The 24,859-nt window shown below is 45.8% G+C and overlaps 1 protein-coding gene across 11 annotated transcripts; it reads right to left on the bottom strand.

Annotated features, from left to right (window-relative positions):
- Nucleotides 1-46: 46 nt before the first annotated feature.
- IL17RA (interleukin 17 receptor A) lies at nt 47-24,824 on the bottom strand. 11 transcript variants are annotated; one of them, XM_079779134.1, is made up of 14 exons: nt 24,578-24,824; nt 13,450-13,474; nt 12,160-12,306; nt 10,991-11,103; nt 9,634-9,760; nt 7,935-7,972; nt 7,677-7,862; nt 6,919-7,002; nt 6,520-6,595; nt 5,531-5,545; nt 5,188-5,289; nt 3,067-3,108; nt 2,937-2,987; nt 47-2,213 (listed from the first exon to the last, which is right to left on the bottom strand). In XM_079779134.1, exons 1-14 carry the CDS (start codon nt 24,719-24,721, stop codon nt 706-708), a joined length of 2,658 nt encoding a protein of 885 aa, XP_079635260.1. In that variant the 5' UTR covers nt 24,722-24,824; the 3' UTR covers nt 47-705. The 11 variants fall into 11 exon arrangements, with proteins under 11 accessions (XP_079635260.1, XP_079635270.1, XP_079635263.1 ...); XM_079779144.1 differs by having other exon boundaries at nt 7,785-7,840; nt 7,925-7,972; XM_079779137.1 differs by having other exon boundaries at nt 7,677-7,840; nt 7,925-7,972.
- Nucleotides 24,825-24,859: the final 35 nt, after the last annotated feature.

Consider the following 24,859-nt stretch of genomic DNA (forward strand, 5'->3'; position numbering starts at 1 on the left):
TGAGATTTGGGGGCTCTAGGGTCCCAGTAAAAAAAATTAAGGAAGATCAAAATCAAGATGTCTATATTTTAAAGGTATCATTTCACATATGAATATCCTATATAATAAAGAGGCAATATGCAAATTGACCATCACTTCCTTGCACAAGATGGCCGCAGCCATGTGGTCACAAGAAGGCTGCCATGAGATGGCCTGCAGGGGAGGGCAGCTGGGGGGACCAGGCCTACAGGGGAGGGCAATTGGGGATGACCAGGCCTGCAGAGGAGGGCAGTTGGGGGCAACCAGGTCAGCAGGGGAGGGCAGTTGGGGGGGGGGACCAGGTCTGCAGGGGAGGCAGTTGGAGCAATCAGGCCTGCAGGGGAAGGCAGTTAGGGGCGACCAGGCTGGCAGGGGAGGGCAGTTAAGGGTGACTGGGCCAGCAGGGGAGCAGTTAGGCATTGATCAGGCTGGCAGGGCAATGGTTAGGGAGTGATCAGGCTGGCAGGCAGAAGCGGTTAGGGGCAATCAGGCAGGCAGGCAGGCAGGCGAGCGGTTGGGAGCCAGCAGTCCCGGATTGTGAGAGGCATCCCAGATTGGAGAGGGTGCAGGCTGGGCTGAACGACACCCCCACCAAGTGCATGAATTTTGTGCACTTAGACCTCTAGTATATACATATAGAGACACACATGTACACTCCCTTCTCTCAATGCTCTTGGCTAGGAGGCACTATGTAACTGGCCTCTCTGGTTTCATATTGTCCCAGCCAGAGTTATTATGAAGCTCTTGGAAGAAAAGCTGTCGCTGGAGGCTTCTCAGGCTCTCCAGGGCCTCATGGGAGAGTTGCTTGGCAGACTTTCCCAGGTTCTGCTTTGTTTCCTCTTCCTCCATTTCCACCAGTCCATCAGGGGGTTGTGGGGAGCTCCTGGAGATGTAGCCCTGGTCAGACTGCACTGACTCCCACTGCCCCTCTCCATAGGGTATGTATCGGTCTTTGAAGACCACCACAGGTCTCTCCCATCCCTCAGGGGTCTGATAGCTCAGACTTTCCTGGGAGAGTGAGAGCATCAAGCCTTCAAGCTGCCCCCTTTCATCCTCTGAGGGGTGGTCTGGTGATGCCATAGGGGTGCTACAGAGAGGTGGGTCCTCTGAGTCCATGGGGAGGAAGAGGACACTGTTCTGCTGAGGGTCACAGCATTCCAGCAGTGGGCAGGCCTCATCTCCTTCCACAATGGCCAACTGACTGGCTGTGCTGCTCATAATAGCAGGAGGGGCAGGTACCGCATCTTGAGTGGGAGGGACAGCCTTCAGGGGGAGCACCATAGTGTGAAGGGTTTGGGCCACCAGCTGCCCCTGGGGCTGAAGCTTAGGTTGTAGCCTGGCCACTTCTCTGCCTTCCTCAGTGATGAGCAGTGCCACCACCAGGTGGCCCTCAGCAGCAGGCTCCTGCACCAGGGGCTCCTGCTTCACAATCCCTCTTCCAGGTGGCAGTAGCCACTCTGCAGACACCTCTTCATTCAGGGACGGGGTATCCTGGTCATCTGCTGAGCAGAGGTTCTCACGCTCAAACCAATCAGGGCACTGAGCCTGCCACTCTCTGAACCTCTCCACAGCTTCCTTGAGCTGCCAGCCACTGGGATTCTGCAGGTAATTTTCCCCTGTGAGCTCCCCAATGCGGTGCATCCGGCCAGGTTCATACATCTCCAGGTCCTGAATCCGGAAGTAAACCTCCTCAAATCTGTCCATGAGTGGGTACCTAGAAGTGATGTTGAAGAGGTCTGGGATATCACTCTCACTGCTGATGTCACTAAAGTAGCATATGATGTAGGTGCCAAAGCAGGCTGGCTTCTTGAAATCTGGCAGGATCATGTTCATGGCTGCTGTGAAAAGGTCCCCAGCTAGCTTCTGGTGGTCACATCGAAGCTGGACAGCAGGCTCCTCCCAGCCAAGTATGGCCTGCCACTTGGCCCGGGTACCTCGGGAACACAGGATGATGATCTTGGAATTGCTCTCTACCATCTCCTGCTTCTGCCGGCCCACCCAGGTCATGACCCCCATCTCTGAGATGATCTGCTCCTCCAGCAGGTCGAGGGTCACTTCAGTGGCACAGACAGTAAGCAGGAACTGAGCGAACTTTAGGACCACATCCACAAAGAGAGGGTGGTCGGCGGAGTAGACAATCCAAACCTTTCTGGGCTTCAGGGGAGGGGGCATCAGGCCAGTGGTGGGCAGGACATCTGGAGGAAACAAGGCAAGCAAAGCTCACAGGTTCAGGTGTGTGTCTGTGCTGACCTTACACCACAGGCCAAGGGGAGGGACCCAGACCAGGCAGAGCTTGGCTCCCTGGATTAAGAAATGCAACCGAGATCTAGGAGCAAGCCAGATTTTCTGTTTTACCTATTTTGGCTACATGAAAAAAATCAGTCTGGTACCTTCTGGAAAAAAGATCTCTCACATTTCTATCTGGCCTTCAGCCTATGTAAGTTCATCAAAAAGAAAAAAATAGAAACAAAGACCTGACTATGGAACAGGGATGGCCTCTTTTTTAAAAAAATAAATTTTTATTGATTTCAGAGAGGAAGGGACAGGGAGAAAGAGATAGAAACATCAATGATGAGAATCCCTGATTGGCTGTCTCCTGCATATCCCCTACTGGGGATCAAGACCATAACCCTGACTAGGAATTGAATCCGGCACCTCTTGGCCCATTGGACAACACTCAATCCACTGAGCCACCACAGCCGGGCCAGGGATGACCTTATTTTCACAAAATATGGTTGGTACCTTACCTCCTTTCCTTGTCCAAGTGATTTAAAAAACTTTTGCCCCAGCCATGCCATTTAAGGTGGCCTCTTTGGGGATGAGGTCTTCTGAAGGGACTCAGGAGTTACACTGCAGAAAGTGACCCACCCATTATCTCAGGAGAACCCTCCATCACATCTTTAATAATAAACACACACCTTCTCTCTCATCATTGATGTTTCTATTTCTTTCTTCCTCTCCCTTCCTTTCTGTAATCAACAAAAATATATTAAAAAATAAAAATAAACATACGCAAAACCCAGCATACCCACACCAGGAAATACTGACCTGTGTCTCTGGTGTCATTGCCATATTTTTCATGATGAGACCCTGAAATAAAAAACATCATAGTTCTTTTGAAAAACTAGGGACTAACTCACAGCGGCATCTGACAGAGGAGTGCTGGCCCACCCCTAACAAAGGGCAACTTATAAGGGAGGGCAGCCAGAGGCAGGGAGATCGTGCTGTGTGGAGTTGCTCAGATGTGAATCTCAGTCAGCCATGACAAGCTGTGAGATATGGGAAAGTCTCTGTAAAATGGGTCTGTGGTGGGTGACTAAATGAGATTGTTTATGTGTCCGACACATACTCAGTCAGCTGAAGTCACAAGTATTCTGTGGAAGGGACCCAGCCAGAACCCCTAGAATGGTGACTGAAGTACCTCATTACAGTCCTGGTTGTACTCTTCCCACAGTTTGGCCACTCTCAAGGAGACTCCTCACTTGAGGAAAAGCCCTTCCCCAGAGATGTCTTTGCGGGAAGCATAAATCTTACAATATATCTCCAAAAGTAGCCTCCAACAGGTGCATTTACATTTTCTCCTAGTATTTTTGAAGTGAGGAAAGGAAACCAACATACTTGAGCAATTGCCCCCATCAGAGATGCAATGAATGAAACTTAGTGCAGGAGTCAACTCCTTGGTGATACAGATGGGAGAAAGAGAACCCATAGATGGTCAAGGAAGACCCTTACTGTAAAGCCTTCATTTTAATCCCCACCCTTTGGGCCTCTTCCCAGAACTGTCAAAAGACAAGTCAGATAATGAGGTTTCTTTCCTATCCTTTCCTTCAGCCTGCATGTGGCACTTCAGGAAAGGTCAGAGTGCAAAAGCAGTAATGAAACAAGAAGTCTACAGAGCCTGACATCTATAGAGAACTTTATGGTTTATAAAGCACTTGCAGAGACATTTAACTCATTTCACTGCCAGTATTCCTAGCAGGACCCTCTCCATAGGTATTCTGGTGTCTGGTTTGGTGTTCTTTCCACCACACAATAGTTAATACTGATTAAATAATCCTGATGAGCCTTGTAAGTGTGGAAATGGCCTCCCAGATCAATGAAGAAGGAGTCCAGGGTTGTGGAGGGGCAGGGAAAGGCCGAGTCCCCTAACCTGAAAATCCATGTTCTCTCTTTAGAACCTGGCCAGAGAGGGCTGTAGTGTGGAGGGGGGAACCAATATTTATTAATACCGACCAAAAAGCACCTTCCCTGCTATATCATTTAACCCATCCACAGCTGTGAGAGGGAGGCATTATGACTCTATTTTCCAAAAAAGATAACCAAATCTATGGTTTATTAAGCAACTTGCCTATGACTGCAAATCAATGAACTGGGGTACACAACCCTGTGCTCTGGTTCCCCAGAGCTTTCCCTATCATAGCATGCTGTCCCTTGTCATGCTACTCTCCCTGACCTCAGGAGTACAGTCTGGAGACTGCTGCAGGATGGGGTCGCTCAGGTTGTTCCACCTGCCTGGCTGATCATGTCTCATGCAGGAAAACTCCACTCTAATTCCTTCCAACCTGTTGACTTTTTAAAATTGATTTTAGAGAGAAGAAGCTGGGGGGAGAGAGAGAGATTGATTTGTTGTTCCACTCATTTATGTATTCACTGGTTGATTCTTGTATGTATCTTGATCAGGGACTGAATCTACAACCTTGGCAAATCAGGCCATATCTAACCAAATGAGCTACCTGCCCACGGCCCCAACCTGTTGATTTTAATATTAATTTCAGTGGCAATAAATATAGTTGTGGCTAACATGTAATAAGCAAATATGTGCCAAACTCTATGCTAAGAATCCATATGCATTATCTCATGTAATCTTTATAATTGTTTGACGATGTGGATATCATTATAATTTCCATTTTTATAAAAGAGGAACCTGAGGCTTAGAGAATTAAGTAATTTTCCCAGGTGGTAAGTGATGGAGCTGGTATTTGAGCCCAGCCAGGTCAGCCTTACTGCAGGCTCTAATTGATAACAGAGGTGACATCTGTACAAATTTGAGATTGAAGGGTGCCTTCTGAGCAAAGCATTACAGAAACTGGAGTGGGAAGGGGGAGATGGGAAGAAAGAGAAGAGCAGAGGGAAAACCCCAGGATCCGCACCACAGTGTCTGCCCCTTACCAGATAGCCTCCAGGTCATGCAGAGGATCAGCAGGATGATGCAGCCCACCATCAGGATGGAGATGCCCGTGATGAAACCATACACCCACAGGGGTATGTACTCTGTGGCAAGCAGAACAGCATGATGTGGCAGGGAGGCCTGGTATGCCAGCCCTGAGGTCCTCCAGCCCCTAGGCTGGCCTCTCCGGCCTGCACCATGACATGCTGGTGATCTCACCCACCCCTGGGCAACTTTGTATGCCTGGCTCGGGACCAGGCTCAGTCAGGAACTTCTCATGTGGCCCCTGAGGAATGTCCCCTTGGGTCTCCTGCAGCACACTATGTGAAGGATCAGTGGCCTTACCTGCAATCAGGTCTGCTATAAGAACAAAGAAAAATAGTATTTCAATTATTAACAGTAATCACCAAACCATTACTGACATTCACCGAGGACCTGCTAATGGCCGTGGCCCTATACCAACCCTATACCAACGTTTATTTATTTGTTTGTTTGTTAATCCTCACCTGAGAATATTTTTCCATTGATTCTTAAGAGAGAGTGGAAGCGAGGGGGAGAGACAGAGAGAAATACTGATGTGAGAGAGACACATCGATTGGTGGCCTCCCACATGAGCCCTGACCAGGGTCAGGGATCAAGCCTGCAACCAAGGTACATGCCCTTGACCAGAACTGAACCCAGGATCTTTCAGTCCACAGGACTCTATCCATTGAGCCAAACTGGCTAGGGCTCAACCACTTTAGATACAGGTTTATCTTGATGAAATCACCTAAATGAAACACCTGAGTTTCTAGGCTACTAAGTAATGCCCCACCCTTCACTTGGCAGGCTGGGGTTTGTGTCGAAACCAGTGCAATGCCTGTTGCTTTCTGCTCAGTTTTGACTATAGCCACAAGTTAGGCCTCTGAACAGCCTCTGCCACTTCCTCGGTGTACGATCTTGGACAAGTTACATATCTCAGCCTCAGTTTCTTCATCTATGAACCTGGGGGCAGGAGTTTCTACTTCTTGGTACTTTGGTTCACAACTTATGAAGATTTTGTTCTGTACATGGAATATAACTGTAACTCTATGACAGTAACAATCCCCATTTTTTCAGTCACAAAAGTTGAGGATCAGAAAGATTAAGTACTTTACCCAAGTCTACACAGCTAATACAAGGCAGTCGGGAGTCCAACCCAGGAGTGTCTTTCTAAAGCCCTGCATCACAGACCTGAATAACTCCAAGTTAAACTCTGCCCTCACCCTTAGGATCAGGCCAGGGTTCAGCTCAAGTTGTTGACCTTCATTTATTTCTATCCCAATTGTGTTCCAAAATAGTCATCTGCTTCCTACCTGGAATTTCTGGACAGGAAACATTCACGGAGTGTCTACGGCAGTCATTCAGACAGCTGCGAAAGAAGGGCTGGATCTATGAGACCAGAGAAGGGCAGGGAAGACAGGGACTGGGAGACACAGGACCCCATCAACGCTTTCCTGACAGAAGAGTAATGGACCCTGGCTGACTGCTTAGTATCTCAGTGTGGCAGTTAGGTGGCACCCATCCATCATCAAGAGGAGCCCTGCCCAGGTGAGGCTGGGAGAGAAGGCCTTCCAGTCAGGGGGTCCCAGATCGTAGTGGCGTTGGGTCCTCAGAGAGAGCACCAGTCACAAACTGCCCTTCTCCCCTCCCTCATCCCTCTAGAAGGAATGCCCACCTGTGCATGCTCTCTCTGTTATATCACACTCACCCACCTGCACTTGGTGGTGGCAGCACCAATTAAAGTTTGGTAGGGTGAGCGTGACATTGGATCGCTGGCGGAAGTCCTCTCGTGTGGGCTAAAGAGAGGGGAAAGGATAGGTGAGGCTAGCTGGATGAGAGCTGGCCACAGTGCTGCAGGAATTGATGACAGCGTTCCCCACTACTGTCAGTGTGCCTCACAAAGGCTACAAGAGAAATGCCTTCAGGTTTCTGCTCCAGGAAAACTGTTTCCCTAGTGCACCGGGCCTGTTGTTAACTTATGAACACAGCTGGTGACAAATATTTCCCTCTTTGCATTAGCTGCTAAGGACCATGGAGACAGATCTGTGCTCACCCCCAGCAGCGTTGCATACATTTTCTGTACTCATCTCACCCTGGCTCCATCTTACTTGCCTCATCTTTATTTCCCCTTTGTCTTCATTTCCTATTTTAAAAATCTTCAAATCCTTTTTGAAATAAATAGAATAAACAAAGTGGAACAAAAAGAGAACAGCGGAGAATGTGGGAGGGAAGGACAAAAAGGATGGGATGGTAAGCAGGGCAGAGACCAACTAACTACAGACATTAAGAGCAAAAGGAAACCTCAACCACAGAATCAACTACTAGTATGTATCAACTACATACCAAAGGGCACAGCACTGAGCGCTAGACTTCTGGCAATATAGTTTTGTCAGGACCAGTAAGGGGACTCTGAAGGTTTGGAGAGGTGGCTCTGAGCTATGTTTGAGGGGTTAAGAGTGGCAAGAGTTACCGCAGGTATATCCAGTATGTGTTTGAAACATCTCTGATTCTCTGTGCGTGGGAAACTGTTCAGCAGGATCTGGTAATGGGTAGATTCATCCCACAGAGTGAAGCTCACCCGCAGCCGGTAGGCTTCCAGGGTCTCCACGGTGATGTTCGGATCCCACAGGCTGCCTGCCCAGGGCACAGACATAGGCTGGGAGTGAGAAGAGGGCATGTAAGTATATAAAGCTCCCCTGGCATGCCAGCCAAAGTTACCTGAACTCACACAGGGCCTGGTCATCTTCATCCTGGGGTCCTCACAGTCTGCAGACCCAGAAAAAAAATGAAACCATTAAGTCTCTGCCTTATAAAGTTTGCTCTTCTTCCAGAATGCCGATACCAAAGATAACATCCATTTCCTTCTGGGGAGCCTATTCAAGGATGGCCCCTTCAAAGCAAGCTCTAGGACTGGACTGTGGCCATTGGTCAGAGACCCCAGAGCACTGAGACTGACCTGGTTGTCTCATCCCTCCTCTATCAGGGAACTGTCTAGTTTCAAGTGTATTTATCCTGAGCTTGCTTTAGATAACCAAAGTCTTGGGCCACTTCTGTTCCATCTCTCCCCATTGCAACTTCTTCTCTAGAGTTGCCTCTGCCTTTTTACGAGGGGAGAACTTTGTTCTTTGTTCCTCCATGGCAGTGTTTCATGAACTTTCATGTGTGTAATCATCAGTAGTTTCTGATTCAGCAGGTCTGGAATGGGTCCTGAGAATCTGCATTCAATGACATTGTTGGTTCTGGGACTACCTTAAGGACCACTGCTCCATAGATATCTTCTTGATCTCCTTCACCAATTTCCTTGACTGTAACATTTTTACTTTGTTTGTTTTGTTTTTTAAATATATTTTTATTGATTTCAGAGAGGAAGAGAGATGACAGGGACTGAGTCAGTCTACTTTAAGGAGAGGGGAGGGAACTGGGGGACATTCATTCATTCAACAAATACTTATGGAGCTCTCAATATGCGCCAGGAACCATTTTAAAAACTGGAGATATAGTGGTAAATAAGACAAAGTCCCTGTCCTCTAGAGATTACATTCCAGTAGAAGGGACCAATAAAAACAAACAATAATGTCACAAATATATTATGAAATGTCAGGGAGTGATGAGTAAGAAAAAAGAAAATAAAGTAGGGTATGTGGATAGTGAGTATATGTGTGTGTGTGTGTGTGTGTGTGTGTCTGTGTGTGTGTGGAATTGCTCCACAGATGAAGGTCATCCTCATTCTAACAAGCATTTCCTGATCACCTAGTATATGCAAGCCAATTTGTGAGGTTCTAGTGACTACACAAACGAATATGAGGCCCAGATCCTGTCCTCAGAGAGGCTGGTGTTCTGGATATAGTTGGTTTTGAACAATAAAAAGTGTTGTAAGTAGTGGCTGAGATTCTGGGGAGGGCAGAAAAATAGAAGGTGCATATTGAATGCTGCTTTAATAGATAAACCTGGCAGTATTCATAGGCAGGATAGATTAGTGGGGGAAGAGATGGTGTCATACATTGGGTGGTATAGATAAATGCAGGCAGGATGTGGGGTGAAAGTGAAGAACAAGGTGATGGAAGCTGGGACGAGGCTGGAAGCAAGGTTACAACTCTTCCAAAAGGGGCTTGTCTTCCTGATCCTTTCTAGGTAGGAGCATGCTTCTCTGGACAGGAAGGAGCTCCAGTTCCCATAAAACTTCTGGGGTCGTGGGCCAATATCCACTGTTTGTGCCAACAGAGAACGGGCTCTGTCTTCAGGGAGTAGAGGTTGAGGCCACATACAGAAGGACTCCCCATCCCTGGCATCTGTTTGTTCTGTGGGTACCACATGCTGACAATGGCAGCCATTGTCCAGCTGAGCAGGGAGGCTGATGTCTGGGCCACTTGTTGGTTTCTTCTGCAGAGCCATGTGGTGAAGGGAAGGGCTTGGTACGGCACTCTTACCTGGCACAGGAAAGTTTCTGGACTGGTGGTTTGGGTCCCCATCAGGGATGGGCTTGGGTAGGTGGTGAACGGTCACTTCATATTCCTGGCCAGGTTCTACCACAAAGTGGCTAAAGGTAAAACGCCACTGAAGAAAAGGGAGGAAGGGGAGGTTGGACAGGTCACACACCATACCTCTCACACAGCTATGCCCAAAAAACCCCACCCTACCCATACCCAAAAGATCAGTGAAAAAATAAGAAGAAATAACCATCACAACAAGATCCAAAATCAGAGGTTTCTGTATCTTTGCTCTTTGTTTCCTCTGGTTTTTCCTTCCTATTTCAAAAAACCTAGACCTGGCCTCATCAATATAGTGTCATATACAAGAGAATCTGGGGAAAGCCCTCCTCCTACATCAGTCCTCCCAAAGTACAGAACAATGGTGTCACAAACCAGCTCAGGGCTATTAAAGAGCTGGCACACAAGAGGCAGCTAAAAACTATTTGTTAAGTGATTCTTCTTCCTCAAATGGGAAATCCAGGGATCTCTTCAGATTGTTCTGGAGCACGAAAGTGCAGAGGGAGGGACAGAAAAAGCCCTAGTCATCCTGGACCTATAGGCATCTTTGTTGCAGAGATGACAGAATGTGAGTGGAGAGATTTTCTGGAGGGTGCATATAACAGATACTGACTTCAACTTCCATTCTAATTACCCTGGTGGGGCCCTTTGCTTTTAAGTATCTAGGCACCTGGTCCACACCATGCACCTATCACTCAAGTTTGGGGGCTAATGAAACATGGAGCGGGAAATGTGTTTGTGGGAGATCTGCAAATGGCCACTTTTTGCAGATGTAAACTAGCAGTTTTCAAACTGGAGCTTGCATCAGAATCACTTGGTGGGCTTGTTGAAGGATTGCCACCTGAGTTTCTGATTCAGCAGGTCTAGAGTAAGGCTCTAGAATATGCATTTCTAACAAGCCAAGGTCATGCTGATGTGCAGTTCTGGGACCACATTTTGAAAACAACCGCTTTAAACAAACTAAATGAGAATCAACATTTTACCATCTGGCCATGAACAGCAATGTGAGCTGAAATTGTGCAGAACTCACTTGCTTGTGCTCTGCCCACAGTTTTCTGGTCTTGGCAAAGTTGTTCTTTTTCAAAGGTAGGGCCCAGATTAATATCAGTTACAAATAAAGGTGGCAGGAAGCAGGACAGGGGAAGTCTTCTCCCCATTCAACTTTCTTTACAATGACTAGCTAGGGAAGGTTGAAAGGAAAAGCAGGGGGTTGGCATGTCTAGGAAGTTTTCAAAAACACGTTCTGCTCATCGTGATCATCAGAGAAACATAATCCATCCAGGAGCTTGATTCTTACCCGCTTATGATGATGCTGCAGTTTAGAGAGAAACTCAAACTTGACACACAAACGCTCATTGGTGTTCAGCTGCAGGACAGATAGCTCTGCACCCTCCAGGTAGAGGATGCTGGCTGAAGACCAAAGGGAGGAGAGGAGACACAGATTCAGATGAGTAAGACAAACCATTGGGTGTGTCACTTCCCTGTTGGTTAGGCTTGCTCACTATTAAAAGAAAATCTGCCCGTCTTACACAACCCTGTACTTCCTGTTCCTCCCAGCTCATTCTTGGGTCTAAGTTAGCCTCCTGCCCTGCAGATAGTTACTTCCCAGCTACACAGGGACAAGCAACACTTTATATTGGTCTAGAAACAAAGGCTTTGCAAGTTTGTGGCTAAGGCGTTGGCAACAGGGCATGGTGTTTAATATGGCCACCCCACCATCCTTGAAGAGGCTGCAACAGCAGAAGGGGCTGGGGACTTACAAAAAGAACTTCCCCAGGCCTTGTTCAGAAATCTAGAGCTGGCTCTTATTAACCCCAATTTTCTCAATTCTGTAATACAACTCTCTATCCCTATGAGTTTTTTGGGGGGTGTCATTTGAAGAAATGGTAACATCTAAAGTAAGGGAAAAAGCAGGCTGACAAATGTGTTAACCATTAAATATTTGGTCTGGTCACAGAATTAACCATGTGACTTTTTTTCTGGGGTGATAAAGATTTTAGGCTGAAGGAAGGTCTTTCATAAAGGATAGTAGGATGAGAATATATTGTGGACCAATATCTAAAACACTGAAAAAGTATTCACTGTATGAAATGATGGATCCTTTCAGCACTAATTTGGGTCCTCATGTATGAGCACAGGACTGGAAACCTAAGTCTGACTCTGATGGGAGAGTCAGATGGTCTAGTCCAGTGGTCGGCAAACTTATTAGTCAACAGAGCCAAATATCAACAGTACAACGATTGAAATTTCTTTTGAGAGCCAAATTTTTTAAACTTAAACTTCTTCTAATGCCACTTCTTCAAAACAGACTTGCCCAGGCCGTGGTATTTTGTGGAAGAGCCACACTCAAGGGGCCAAAGAGCCGCACGTGGCTCACGAGCCGCAGTTTGCCAACCACGGGTCTAGTCTGTGGGTTCACCTTGAGGTGAGCAGAATCCCTCAGGTCTCACTGGCATGGACACTCACCATCCGTCTGCAGTGTCCATTCAATATGAACCACGGGGATGGAATCTCCATGCTGGGTGTGGGCAAAGTGCAGCTGGACCTGGACATCTTTTGGGGATGAGGGGGTCAATTTTTGAGGCTGGATCCAGCTGTCATCCAGGCAGGTACCTGGAAGCCAGGAAAAGCAGAAATCAGAGACTTGCATGCTCTGCAAGACACTGTAAGAAACTAAAGCATGCAAGCTAGATGCCCAGCAGTGCATCCAGAGAGCTGGACCTTAAACGTCAGGGGCGGGGTTCTCAGCTTTCCCATACTGCCCCCTCTTTTCTTGTGCTTGTCCCAGGTCACTGTAAAGCTTTGAAATCTCAAAGGCATATCAAGAACACAAAGTACAAAAGTTGGTTTTGAAATGAAGTAGTGGTTGGAAATGGGGACAGAGGAAGGATGGGGTAATGAAAAGAGTTGTTTTATTTTTATATGCCAGGGTCCCTAATTAGCACAGACACTTAAAATATGTTCTTTCTTGAATTAAAACCACAGTTCTCTCTCCTGTTACAGTGAAGAGCTCTGACAAATCAAGCTGAATTACTGACACACCACGGCAGCACCTTAAGGATAATCTCAAAATCCAAAGGACAGTTTAGCTTCTCACTTCCTGACTTTGGATAATGAATATTCATTTTTTTAAGTTTTTAAAAAAATATTTTTATTGATTTCAGAGAGGAAGGGAGAGGGAAAAAGAGAGATAGAAACATCAATGATGAGAATCATTGATCGGCTGCCTCCAGCACGCCCCTACGGGGATTGAGCCCACAACCTAGGCATGTGTCCTTGACTGGAATCGAACCTGGGACCCTTCAGTCCGCAGGCCAGCAGTCTATCCACAGAGCCAAACCAGCTAGAGCTAAATATTCATTTTTAAAAAGATTTATTATTGATTTTTAGAGAGAGAAAGGGAGAGGGAGAGACAGAGAGAAACATAAACGTGAGAGTGAAACATCTATCAGCTGCCTCCCCACCAGGGATCAAGCCCACAACCTGGGTGTGTGCCCCGACAGAAATCAAAACAGCAACCCTCAGTGTGCTGGAGGAGGACCAACCAACTGAGCCACACCAGCCAGGCCATGGATGATGAATATTCTGGTTAAGAAGCGCAGGTGTGCGCATTCAAGGCTCTCAAGGGTACCTACTGTTGGAAGGTGCAGCCCCCATCCCAGACTGGAAGAGGAAGGGCAGCGCTTTTGTCAGTGATCAGCATGAGGTTAGCACTTTATCAAAGCAACAACAAGAACAAAAAAAAAGATGACTTACTATTTTTGACTGTGCAGTTTAGCCCCTGTGGGGAAAAAAAGAAGGAGGTCATTACATCTGGAAAAGAACTTTAATTCACAAGTGGGCTCCAGACACCTTTTTTTGGCTCATTCTGGCCCTGCCTTCTCACTTTTGGGGGCTAGCCTGGGAAGGGGGATGATATTATCCTCACACTTTCTCATCATGCCCAACTAATGAGAAATAGGAGGAGAAGTGGATAACAAAACAGAACTGCTGTTTTCTGAGTATTATGAGCTGGGAACCTTCCAACTTCATTTATTTATTTTAAAAATATATTTTTATTGATTGCAGAGAGGAAGAGGGAGAGATAGAAACATGAATGATGAGAAAGAATTGATTTGCCTCCTGCATACCCCCTACTGAGGATCCAGCCCGCAACCTGGGTATATGCCCCAACTGGGAATCGAAACATGACCTCCTGGTTCATAAGTTGATGCTCAACCATTAGGCCACACCAGCTGGACAAACTTTCCAACTTTAAAAACACTGAGAGGGTTCCCCTGGGGTGCTCTGGTGATAGGCCTCTAATCCCTTGAGGCTTCCAATCTTCAGTCTAGAAACAGTGCTGAAAGAGGGGAGATAAAAAAAACTCCAGTCCCTGGTACAGAAATTTCACTAAGTTCCTACAAATTGCCTAAGGAAGATGTGCCAGACTGTTTTCTGCACGAGTTACATACTATATTGTTTCATGAATCCTCATAAAACCCCTGGAGTTGAGTCGCCTCAAGAAATTTAACATTGCCAAGCCTTGATTTCTTCAATTGTAAAATCAGAATAACTACAATACTAACTTCATAGTGTTGTTGAAAATTAAATGATACAAATAGAAATAAAGATATTGGGGCAGGAAGTGAGCTAGTAGTGATGGTGGTATATGTATGGTGCTCTTAACTTCTTATCTGTCTGTATTGTGAAAATTTTTGAACAAAGGGAATGAATTCTTGTACTAATTATACAATTAAGTAAAATAATACATGCCCCCACACTGTTACTAGAAGCCCTAGGGGAATCATTATGAGAAATTCTGTTGGCTGCAATACCCAGAGAACCATCTCACTGCCTACTAAATGAGACTAAATTTGTCCAGTGTCTGGCACATAATGGCTGCTCTTTAATTACTAGTCCCCTTCTTATAATAAGTGCTCAATAAGTGGGGGGAAGGGGGTGGGAGTAAGGGCTGGGAGTGGGGTTAAAGGGGGGGCAAAACCGGAGACGTCTGTAATACTACCAACACTAAAAAATATATATTTTAAAAATTTTAAAAAAATTTAATACTATTTTTGGTCTTGGTTTTTGATAGCCATTGTTGTATATAAATATGTTCTTCATAGCTTTTATATAAAGCTCCTAAACCTTATCAAATACCTCTCCAGCATTTATTAACATAACTTCATAGATTTTTTCCTTTATTGATATAATGAATTATGTTGATAGACTTGCTGATAATGGACCAATTTTGGAATAAATCCTACTTGATTATGGAACACTATTCTTTTGATAGTCTACTATTAAATTTACTAATATTTACTAATAGAATTGTTTGCATTTATATTCATAAGTGAGATCAGTCTGTAGTTTTCTTTTTGTATATGACTTACCAAGTTTTAGAATTTAGCTTTGCTAGCTTTAAAAAATACCTTTCCCTCTTTTTCTGTGGTATTGAATACCCATCATAGGGTATGGTTGAATAAAGTAAGATCTAATTTAAATCTCAATGTCCATCAAAACAGAAATGGTTAAATAGATGACTTTCTACTATGGATTATGCAAATATTAAAGAGCATTAGATACACAGATGTCTATTGAGCTGGAGTGATGACTAAATGTGTTAAAGAGTGAGAAAAATAAGATGCAAAAACTCTTTATTGTAGAATCCAGTTTTCTATGGAAATAAGTAATGAAAAAATCCAGGAATATAACTGTATGAACATAGAAAAACATGTAGACAGACATATATCAGATACACTGGTTACTGAGGAATAAAGGAATGGAAGAGATGAAGAGAGGGACAAGGCCCAATATCATGAAACTTTTGGTATAGCAGGAATAAAAAGAAGATTCTGGGGAAAAAAACTAAAAGTATTTCCCTTATGATCAAGAACAAGACAGTGATGTCCTCTTATTCAACATTAGAGGCCCGGTGCATGAAATTCATGCACAGGTAGGGTTCCTAGGCCTGGCCAGCGATCAGGGCTGATTGGACCCTTCCGGCTGGGGCCTTCCATCCAAGGCCTTCCGTCTGGCTGCCGCCAGGGCCTCCATTCGCTCCGCGCTGCCCCTTGGTGATCAGCGCACATCATAGCGAGCGATCGAACTCCCGGGGGGGACACTTTGCATATTAGCCTTTTATATATATAGATAGTACTAGAATTCCTGGCCACAGCAATCAGACAAGAAGAAATAAAAGGCAGATGACATGATATTATATAGAGAGAACCCTAAAGATTCTACAAAAAAACCTACTAGAACTGAGAAATTTAGTAAAGTACTAGGATACAAAATGAATATTCATAAATCAGTTGCATTTTTATACACCAATAATAAACTATCAGAGACAGAAACTAAAAAAATAATCCCATTTACAATTGCATTAAAAAAATTAAAATACCTAGGAATAAATCTAACCGAGGAGGCAAAAGACTGGTATCTGGAAAATTATAAGACACTGAAGAAGATACAAATAAATGGAAGTGTATACTGTGCTTATTGATAGGAATCCTACATAACAGTGGTCGGCAAACTCATTGGTCAACAGAGCCAAATATCAACACTACAACAATTGAAATTTCTTTTGCGGCCCCTCCCCCCAGCCAACCCCTCCTTGGTCGACCCCCATAATTGGGGGTGGGGCCGGTCTGCCAACTGCCCATGGTCCTGCCCCCTGGCCAGCCCAATTGGCCCCAATTGGGGTGGGCCAGCTGGACCCCTCCTATGCACGAATTCGTGCACTGGGCCTCTAATAATTAACATAACTAAAATGTCCATACTGTCCAAAGCAATCTATAGATTCAATGCAATTCCTATAAAAATGCCAATGTCTTCAACATTCTGAAGAAAAATGATTTTTAAACTAAGGTTTTTATAGCCAGCCAAATTATTTTAAAAGTGAGGGCAAAATAAAGACATTTTTTTAGACATGTAAAGACTTAAATAAATAAATAAATAAATACATTTTATACAGGGGTTGACACAAGTAGGTTTACAGTTGTAATGCAAATAAATACAATAATTAATAAATACAAGAATAAACTGTGTTTTGTGTACTCACAACTACTTTTTCCACCTCTGTATGTATCCATCCCCCATACCCTCATAACTTTTCTTAGGAAATCGCAAGAGGATATGCTCTAGCCAAATGAGGGAGGTAATCTTTGAGAAAGACAACACAGGTTCAGGACATGGGATCTGTAAACATGACAGAATACCTAGTATGGCATTTGTGCTACAGGTCTAGAGCAGTGGTCGGCAAACCGCGGCTCGCGAGCCACATGCGGCTCTTTGGCCCCTTGAGTGTGGCTCTTCCACAAAATACCACATGCGAGCACGCACGTACAGTGCGATTGAAACTTCGTGGCCCATGCGCAGAAGTCTGTTTTCGGCTCTCAAAAGAAATTTCATGGGGTGGGGGGCAATGGTAAGATATGTACACATATAATACCTTAATAAAAATAATGGGGGGGGAAAAAAGAAATTTCAACCGTTGTACTGTTGATATTTGGCTCTGTTGACTAATGAGTTTGCTGACCACTGGTCTAGAGAGTAATCACTCCAGATTGGAGCGGAGGACAGAGGGCACCAGGGGAAGTTTTCTGGGGACAGGGGAATGAAATTGATGGGATATCTGATGTTTGTGGAAAAAAAACATATGACAAATCTGATAGAAAAAACTAAGACTAGCTACAATGAAAATTATGAAAATGAAGAATTAAAGCAATTATTACCTCCACAGGAAAATAAATTATAACAAAAAAGAAATATAATCAAAAGTACACATACTTGTCTCATCAGTGAAGATTATTTACTTGCCATAATAAACACTGACCATTGATTTAACTGAAATTGTGATATAACTACAATGGAAAAATTGGGAGAAGCAGTGGAAGGAGATTAATATAAGACATTTAGCTATTCATCTATTATAAGTCAGTAGATAATATCTAAAATTGACAAATCGAGAATAACAATATAAGTACATTTGGAAAGACAGAGACAAATGTCAGAATAACTAAAAGAAGTATAAGTGGATCCATCATTTAGAAAGGGGTAAAGGGTGGAATAAGGATTCGCTCTTTTTTGTTTTAAACATCTTTGTACCATTTTAAAAGGATCAACCTTGATAAAAATTAATTAAAAGACAGAATTTTATCTATGATGTTACTCCAAACAAATGAAAGGACTGAAAAGTGAGATAAACAAATGAAAACATTAATTTGTTTAGGACAGTGGTCGGCAAACTCATTAGTCAACAGAGCCAAATATCAACAGTATAACGATCGAAATTTCTTTTGAGAGCCGAAAACCGACTTCAGCGCATGGGCCATGAAGTTCCAATCGCACTGTACTTGTGCGCCCGCACGTGGTATTTTGTGGAAGAGCCACACTCAAGGGGCCAAAGAGCCGCATGTGGCTTGTGAGCTGCAATTTGCCGACCACTGGTTTAGGAGAAGAAATAGCAGACATTTTTTCCTTATAATTTAATTTCTATATAGAATTTATATTAACAAAACATTTTAATAATGTAAAAAATACATTCAGGCCCAGCCAGTGTGTCTCCGGGGCTGAGCGTTGACCCATAAACCAGGAGGTTATGGTTCAATTCCTAATCAGGACACATGCCTAGGTAGAGGGCTCTATCCCCAGTAGGGGATTTGCAGGAAGCAATTGATCAATATTCACTCTCATCAATGATATTTCTGACTCTTTCCCTTCCTCTCTCTGAAATCAATAAAAACATATTTTAAAAAAATACATTCGGGGTCTTTGGATCTTGTTTTATTCCCCTCCAATAAATCATTCCTAATTTCTTTATTTCAAATGCCTATTTAAAAAAAATAGTAGGATCAGGATATTATTTATAAGCTACCTATTTGTGAATGACATTATGTTAAGGCCTCCTGCAGAAATCCAAGAAGGAGAATGTTCATGATGATGATGATGGTAGCAGCTAATATTTATCAAGCTCTTCTTCTGTGTCAGGCATCATGCTAAGCACTTTATAAACATATCTCATTTAATCTTTGCAACAACCCTCTGAGGTAAGTTCCGTTATCTCATTTTTACTAGTGAATAAACTGAAGCACAGGTATGTTATCTAAGTGGCTCAAGGTCCCACAGGGCTAACACTCAAGCAACTTTGCTCCAGAACTCATGCTCCTAATCACTGCTATGCTGCCTCTCAATAAAAAATTGTGGGCCAACATTATCTACCCATAGTGGTGAAGATTAAAATGAAGAAATAAAAGGCTGTATTCACCCTGTGCATTCAGTGGTCACTACCAAGTGCAAGGTAAAGAGAAGTAAACTCTGAAGTCCCAGGCAGAACTATTTTTTTTAAATCCTCACCTGAGAATATTTTTTCCCATTGATTTTCAGAGAGAGTGGAGAGGGGGAAGGGGAAGAGAGGAGAGAGAAACATTAATGTGAGAGAGACACATGGATTGGTTGCCTCCCACATGTGCGCCAGGTACTTGCCCTTGATGGAAATCAAACCTAAGACCCTTCAGTGTGCAGGCCGACGCTGTAAATATTGAGCCATGCAGCAAAATCTCAGACATATGCCAAAAGAAATTCTTCACCGATACTGCCCCTAGGGCAATGGAAGATAAAGAGAAAATAAACAAATGGGACTACATCAAAATAAAAAGCTTTTTTACAGCAAAAGAAACTATCAACAAAACAACAAGAAAGCCCACTGCATGGGAGAACATATTTGCAAATGGTATCACTGATAAACGTTTAATCTCCAACATCTACAGGCAGCTTATACAACTTAATAAAAGGAAGATAAATGATCCAATAAAAAAATGGGCAACGGACCTAAATAGAATCTTTTCAAAAGAAGACAGAAGGAAGGCCAAGAGACACATGAAAACATGCTCAACGTCACTAATTACCCGAGAGATGCAAATCAAAACGACAATGCGGTACCATCTCACACCTGTCAGAATGGCTATCATCAACAAATCAACAAACGACAAGTGTTGGCGAGGATGCGGAGAAAAAGGAACCCTCATGCACTGCTGGTGGGAATGCAGACTGGTGCAGCCACTGTGGAGAACAGTATGGAGTTTCCTCAAAAAACTGAAAATGGAACTCCCATTTGACCCAGTAATCCCACTCCTAGGAATATATCCTAAGAAACTGGAAACACCAGTCAGAAAGGATATATGCACCCTTATGTTCATAGCAGCACAATTCACCATAGCTAAGATCTGGAAACAGCCTAGGTGCCCATCAGCAGATGACTGGATCAGAAAACTGTGGTACATCTACACAATGGAATACTATGCTGCCATAAAAAAGAAAGAATTCCTACCATTTGCAGCAACCTGGATGGAATTGGAGAACATTATGCTGAGTGAAATAAGCCAGTCAATGAAAGAAAAATACCACATGATCTCACTCATTTATGGATAATAAAGAACATTATAACCTTGAACAAAAAGATAGATACAGAGGCAGTAAAGCATCAAACAGACTGTCAAATTACAGCAGGAAGGTTAGGGAGAGGTGGGGGAGATAAGAGATCAACCAAAGGACTTGTATGCATGCATATAAACATAACCAATGGACGCAAAACTCTGGGGGGGAGGTGAGGGCATATATGGGAGTGGGGTGGGGGGGGCAATGGTAAGATATGTACACATATAATACCTTAATAAAAAAAATAGAAAAAAAAATATTGAGCCGTGGTGGCCAGGGCCAGGCAGAGCTTTGGTTCTCAGCTCTGCACTCACCAGGGTCAGCAGTGCGATCCTGGGCCCATTACCTAGCCTCTCTAACACAGGGGATGATAGGCCCGGCAGGTTACTGCGAGCTCTGAATGAAGTTATACATGCTAACACCCCTGGCATAGTGCCTGAACAAATCTATAGTACATGTCAGTACCCCTTGCACCTTCCCACACCGTAACCTATGTGATCTGGCCCTTTCATATATCGAGCAAGTTACTCACTCTCCAGATAATCCTATATGTGAGGGTCACCTCCCTTTATAGACTAAAACACATGCTCACAGCAGTAGAGTAACAGACAAGGGCTGTAGAGCTGGTGAGGGGAGCCCAGGTCTCACTCACAGCCAAATGTGCTCTCCCCTGCACTGCATCACCTCTTGCTTAGCCTCTGTAGCTCTTTGATGTTAGTCTCTAGATAAAAGGTTAGCATAGTGGGGAAGTAAGAAGTCCAGCATGATGGCAGAGGAACCTGTTAACTTTTTGCTGGGTCTACTGCCAGCAGTGACAGCAGCCCTGACTGCCTAAATGCCTACACTGCACAAGAGCATCCACAGAACATACCTTTGTACACTTTGAAGAGCGGCCCAGCTGAAAGCAGCTTTTGAAAATCAGTAAAGGTTAAAACAAACAGTTGTTGTACCACAAGTCAAAACCAGAAGTGCTCACACCGAGAAATAATTTAGAATGCCATACACACTCTGTCTGAAACATTGTGTGCTAACTGTCTATCTTTGTGGGCTTTCCTCTGGGCTGATAGCCAAGGGAAACCTTGCATAAAGCCTACCCAGGAACTGCAATTACTACGGTTTCTCTAGTACCAACTTCTGTGGGAACTCAATGTCATCAGGTTTTGAGGTACCAATCCAAGCAGCCAGTTTTTCACTGCTGTTCAAGCAGAGTTAACCATTCATTCATAATCCACTCATCCCTATGATTTTTTATTCCAGACTACAGGCCCCGTGCATGAAAATTCATGCACTGGAGGAGGGGTGGTCCCTCAGCCCGGCCTGCCCCCTCTCACAGTCCAGGAGCCCTCAGGGGTGGGAGGCGACGTGGTGATCGGGGGAAGGCGATGCCTCCATCACACCTCTGCTGCTGCCATTGCCGTCAGCACAAGCCTCGGCCGGCCCTGGTTACCTGAGCCTCGGACAGCCCTGGGTGGCTAGACAGCTGCCATCTGAGGCTTGCCTGTGCCTCAGGCTGGCCCTGGGTGGTTGGGGGGCTAAGGAGACTGGGGGACTCCGGAGGGAGGCACGCAGTGGGCCCACCTGGGGGCAGGCCTGGCCTTGCCGCGCCTGCCACCCCAGAGGGGCTGAGGGGACTGGGCACCACCATCTTGTGGCTGTGGGAGCCACCATCTTTGAGGGTGTGGCAGCAATAGCATATTCCCTCCTTATTGGCTGTGGGCGCTGCTATCTTTGCAGCGGCATGAGGGTCAATTAGCATATCCCCTATTTATTAGATAGGATATTTATCAAGCTCCCACATCCTGTGTTGTAGCACTGGGCTAGGAACAGAATAAGCTCTTCTCTGTCTATAAGAGAGTCACTGAGAGCTAAACCAAACTGGGGTTTGGATAGACAGTTATATTCTGTAAAGTGTTATGAGCCCACTTTGAGATGGCTCACCTAACCAGCCCTTCTACTGTGGAAATAAGGAAATCCAGGTGCAGACAGCCTAAAATGTCCAAGGTTGCAGAAACTGTAAGTGATGAAGAGGGGTGTAAACGCGGGTCCTCTGAGATCAAGTTTTCGGCTTTAACTCTCCTCATTATAGGGTGTTGCAGCTACAACACCAGCAGAGAGAGAACAATCTGAGGGGTGTAGTTTCTTTTTTTTTTTCCTAATCTTCACCCAAGGACATGTTTTTATTTATTTTTAGAGAGAGAAACAATCGGTTACCTACCAAATGTGCTCCCATGTGTAATTGAACACAATACCTGGGCATGTGCTCTGACCGGAATTGAACCCGCAACCTTTTGGTGTACAAGTACGTCAAACTCACAGCCAGTGGGCCGCATGCCGCGAGTTTGACATGCTTGTTGTACAGGATGACTCTCCAATCAAGTGAGCCACCTGGCCAGGGCTAGCTACTTTTTTTTTAAAGGGCTCAGTCAATGATACTGGGGAGCTGTTTGTCACAGAAGTGTACTGTTGGTAAGCCAGTTCTATGCAGTTATGAGGGAGGAGGAAGGGCATGGAGATAGCAGACAAACCTGGCCAATGAGCATCTCTTCCCAGCTCTCTCTGGAATCATTCTGTGCCCCTGCTCCCTACTCTCAGTAGCTTCCCACTTAGCAATTAATGTTAAAGTCAGTTAGTCCAGCTCTCCTGCCAACCAGAGAGAATCCCTCCCTCTCACTTTTCAACCACATACATTATCCTGCCCAACCAAGGGCTGTGGCTCAGCCCCTTTCCACCACATGGGATGCTCAACAACTTGAGGAGGTTTCTACTGACCCCTCAGGGCTACCACACTGTCTTCTCTGCCAGAAAGAACACCCCAGCTGGAAGTAATTTTTCCTTTCCCTGGAATTTTGTACATGCACTGGTTGTACAAAGAGCACTTGCTTCAGGCCACCTTGTATCATAGTTACCACCTTCAAGCCTTTTCTCTCCTGGATGATTCAAGTCCCTTGGACATTAGGGTTTCTTTATAGTTTCAGTTCCCAGCAACAGTACCTTGTACTTTGCAGGTACCTGACAAATGGCCATCAAAATATGAACTTGGAATCTTCCATGGTAGAATAGTTCTATACCAAATCTACGGGAAGGATCTGCTGAGCATATATCTCCTGCTTTGTCCAATAGTGGGAGTCACAAGGACATATTTTTCCTATGCTAAACTAACTCACAGTCCATCCTCTACAAAAATTAGATAAGGAGAAATATCTTTAGAGTTGTTTCACATCCTTTGACTCAGACACTGAGCAGGGAGGGAGCAGAGGAAACCAGAGAGAAAGTGGAGGGAAGAGGGGAAACACTTTGAGGAAAGAAGCTGTGAAGGCGGGCACTGTGTTTCCTCCTTTTTTAAAAAATATTTTTTTATTGACTTCAGAAAGGAAGAGAAAGACAGAAACTTCAATTATGAGAATCACTGATCTGCTGCCTCCTGCACGCCCCACACTGGGGACCCAGCCCCCAACTCCGGCTTGTGCCCTGACCAGATGGAATGCTGACCTCCTGGTTCATAGGTCCCCACTCCACCCCTAAGCAACACCAGCCAGGCTGCTGTTTCTCCCCCCCCCCCCCCCTCGCACCCCTTAAGTTTGTCCTCTACAACAGGGCCACTACCCCAAGGGTAGGTGTGTCACCTCCTGTGGGCACACGTGGATACTATTCGACAGTTGTAAAACTGAGATCCCAGGCCTGAGTGGTGGCAGTGGTGATGCAGGGCGCTGGAGGGGCGGTGTCTTAATCATCTGCATATCTCAGGGCTTAGCCCTGCTGGGGAGGTGGTACAAAGTTGCCCGTCCGCAGGCGTTCTCTGCCCTGCTGTTCCTTGAAGGTTACAGACCGCGTCTCACCGGAGGCTCTGACCCTTGGGCCCCGGAGGCCGCCCAGGCTAGTGCGCAGCGTTGTCCTTCCGAAGTGTTCCCCCCTCCCCCCGGGGGAGCGGGCTAATATCCGCTGGGGCCTCCACCTCTGATCTGGCTGCTGCGGACTTGCCGGACTCCTCTGGAGAGGTAGCATTAGGGTCAAATTATCTTCCAGGGCTCTACAGGCGGCGGCCGCTCGGGCCCAGCAGGGCGTCTGCAGGGTGCGCGGCGCGGGAGGAGGGGGAGCTGGCCCAGTCCCTCCCCCCTGCTCGTTCTAACCAGCTCCACTCTATCTCTTGGGCGGGCCGCACTCCACGATCTCTTTCCCCAAACCTAGGAGCCCATCAGAGGTGTCCCTCCCGCCTCCCGCCTCCCGCCTCCGCCCAGGTGGTGCAACACACACCACGCGATCTCTTTTCCCTGGAAACTCCCTCTTCTCCCGGCTCCAAACCTCAACTCCCAACGCTTCGAGTGTCCGCCCTGGTGCGCCCGCTCCTTGTGCCCAAGCCGCGAACCCCCTCGAAGATCCCAACACAGACTTCCTGCCGGCCCCGCTCCAGCTTCGGTCCAGGCAGCCTAGCCGTCCCTCCGCGCTCCGGGGCGCTGCAGGGTCTCACCTGCTGGGAGCAAATGGGTGCCGGATGGTCCAAGAGCCGCGGGGAAGCGCGACACGGAGCCAGCCCGTACTGGAGCAGTAGCAACAGTCCCAGCCCCAGAGGGGGCTCCAGGAGGACGAGAGGTCGGCGGCACACAGCACCCATGGCCCCCAGCACTGTAGCGGAGCGCGCGATCCAGAGTTGGGGGCGCAGGGAAGGAACGCCCGGGCCTTCCCCGGCTCAGAAGTCCCAGTTGGCAGACTTCGCTTCCGGCCTCCAACACAGACAAAGGGCGGGCCGCGC

Source organism: Cnephaeus nilssonii (assembly GCF_951640355.1).
Source record: "Cnephaeus nilssonii genome assembly, chromosome: 8".
NCBI lineage: Eukaryota > Metazoa > Chordata > Mammalia > Chiroptera > Vespertilionidae > Cnephaeus > Cnephaeus nilssonii.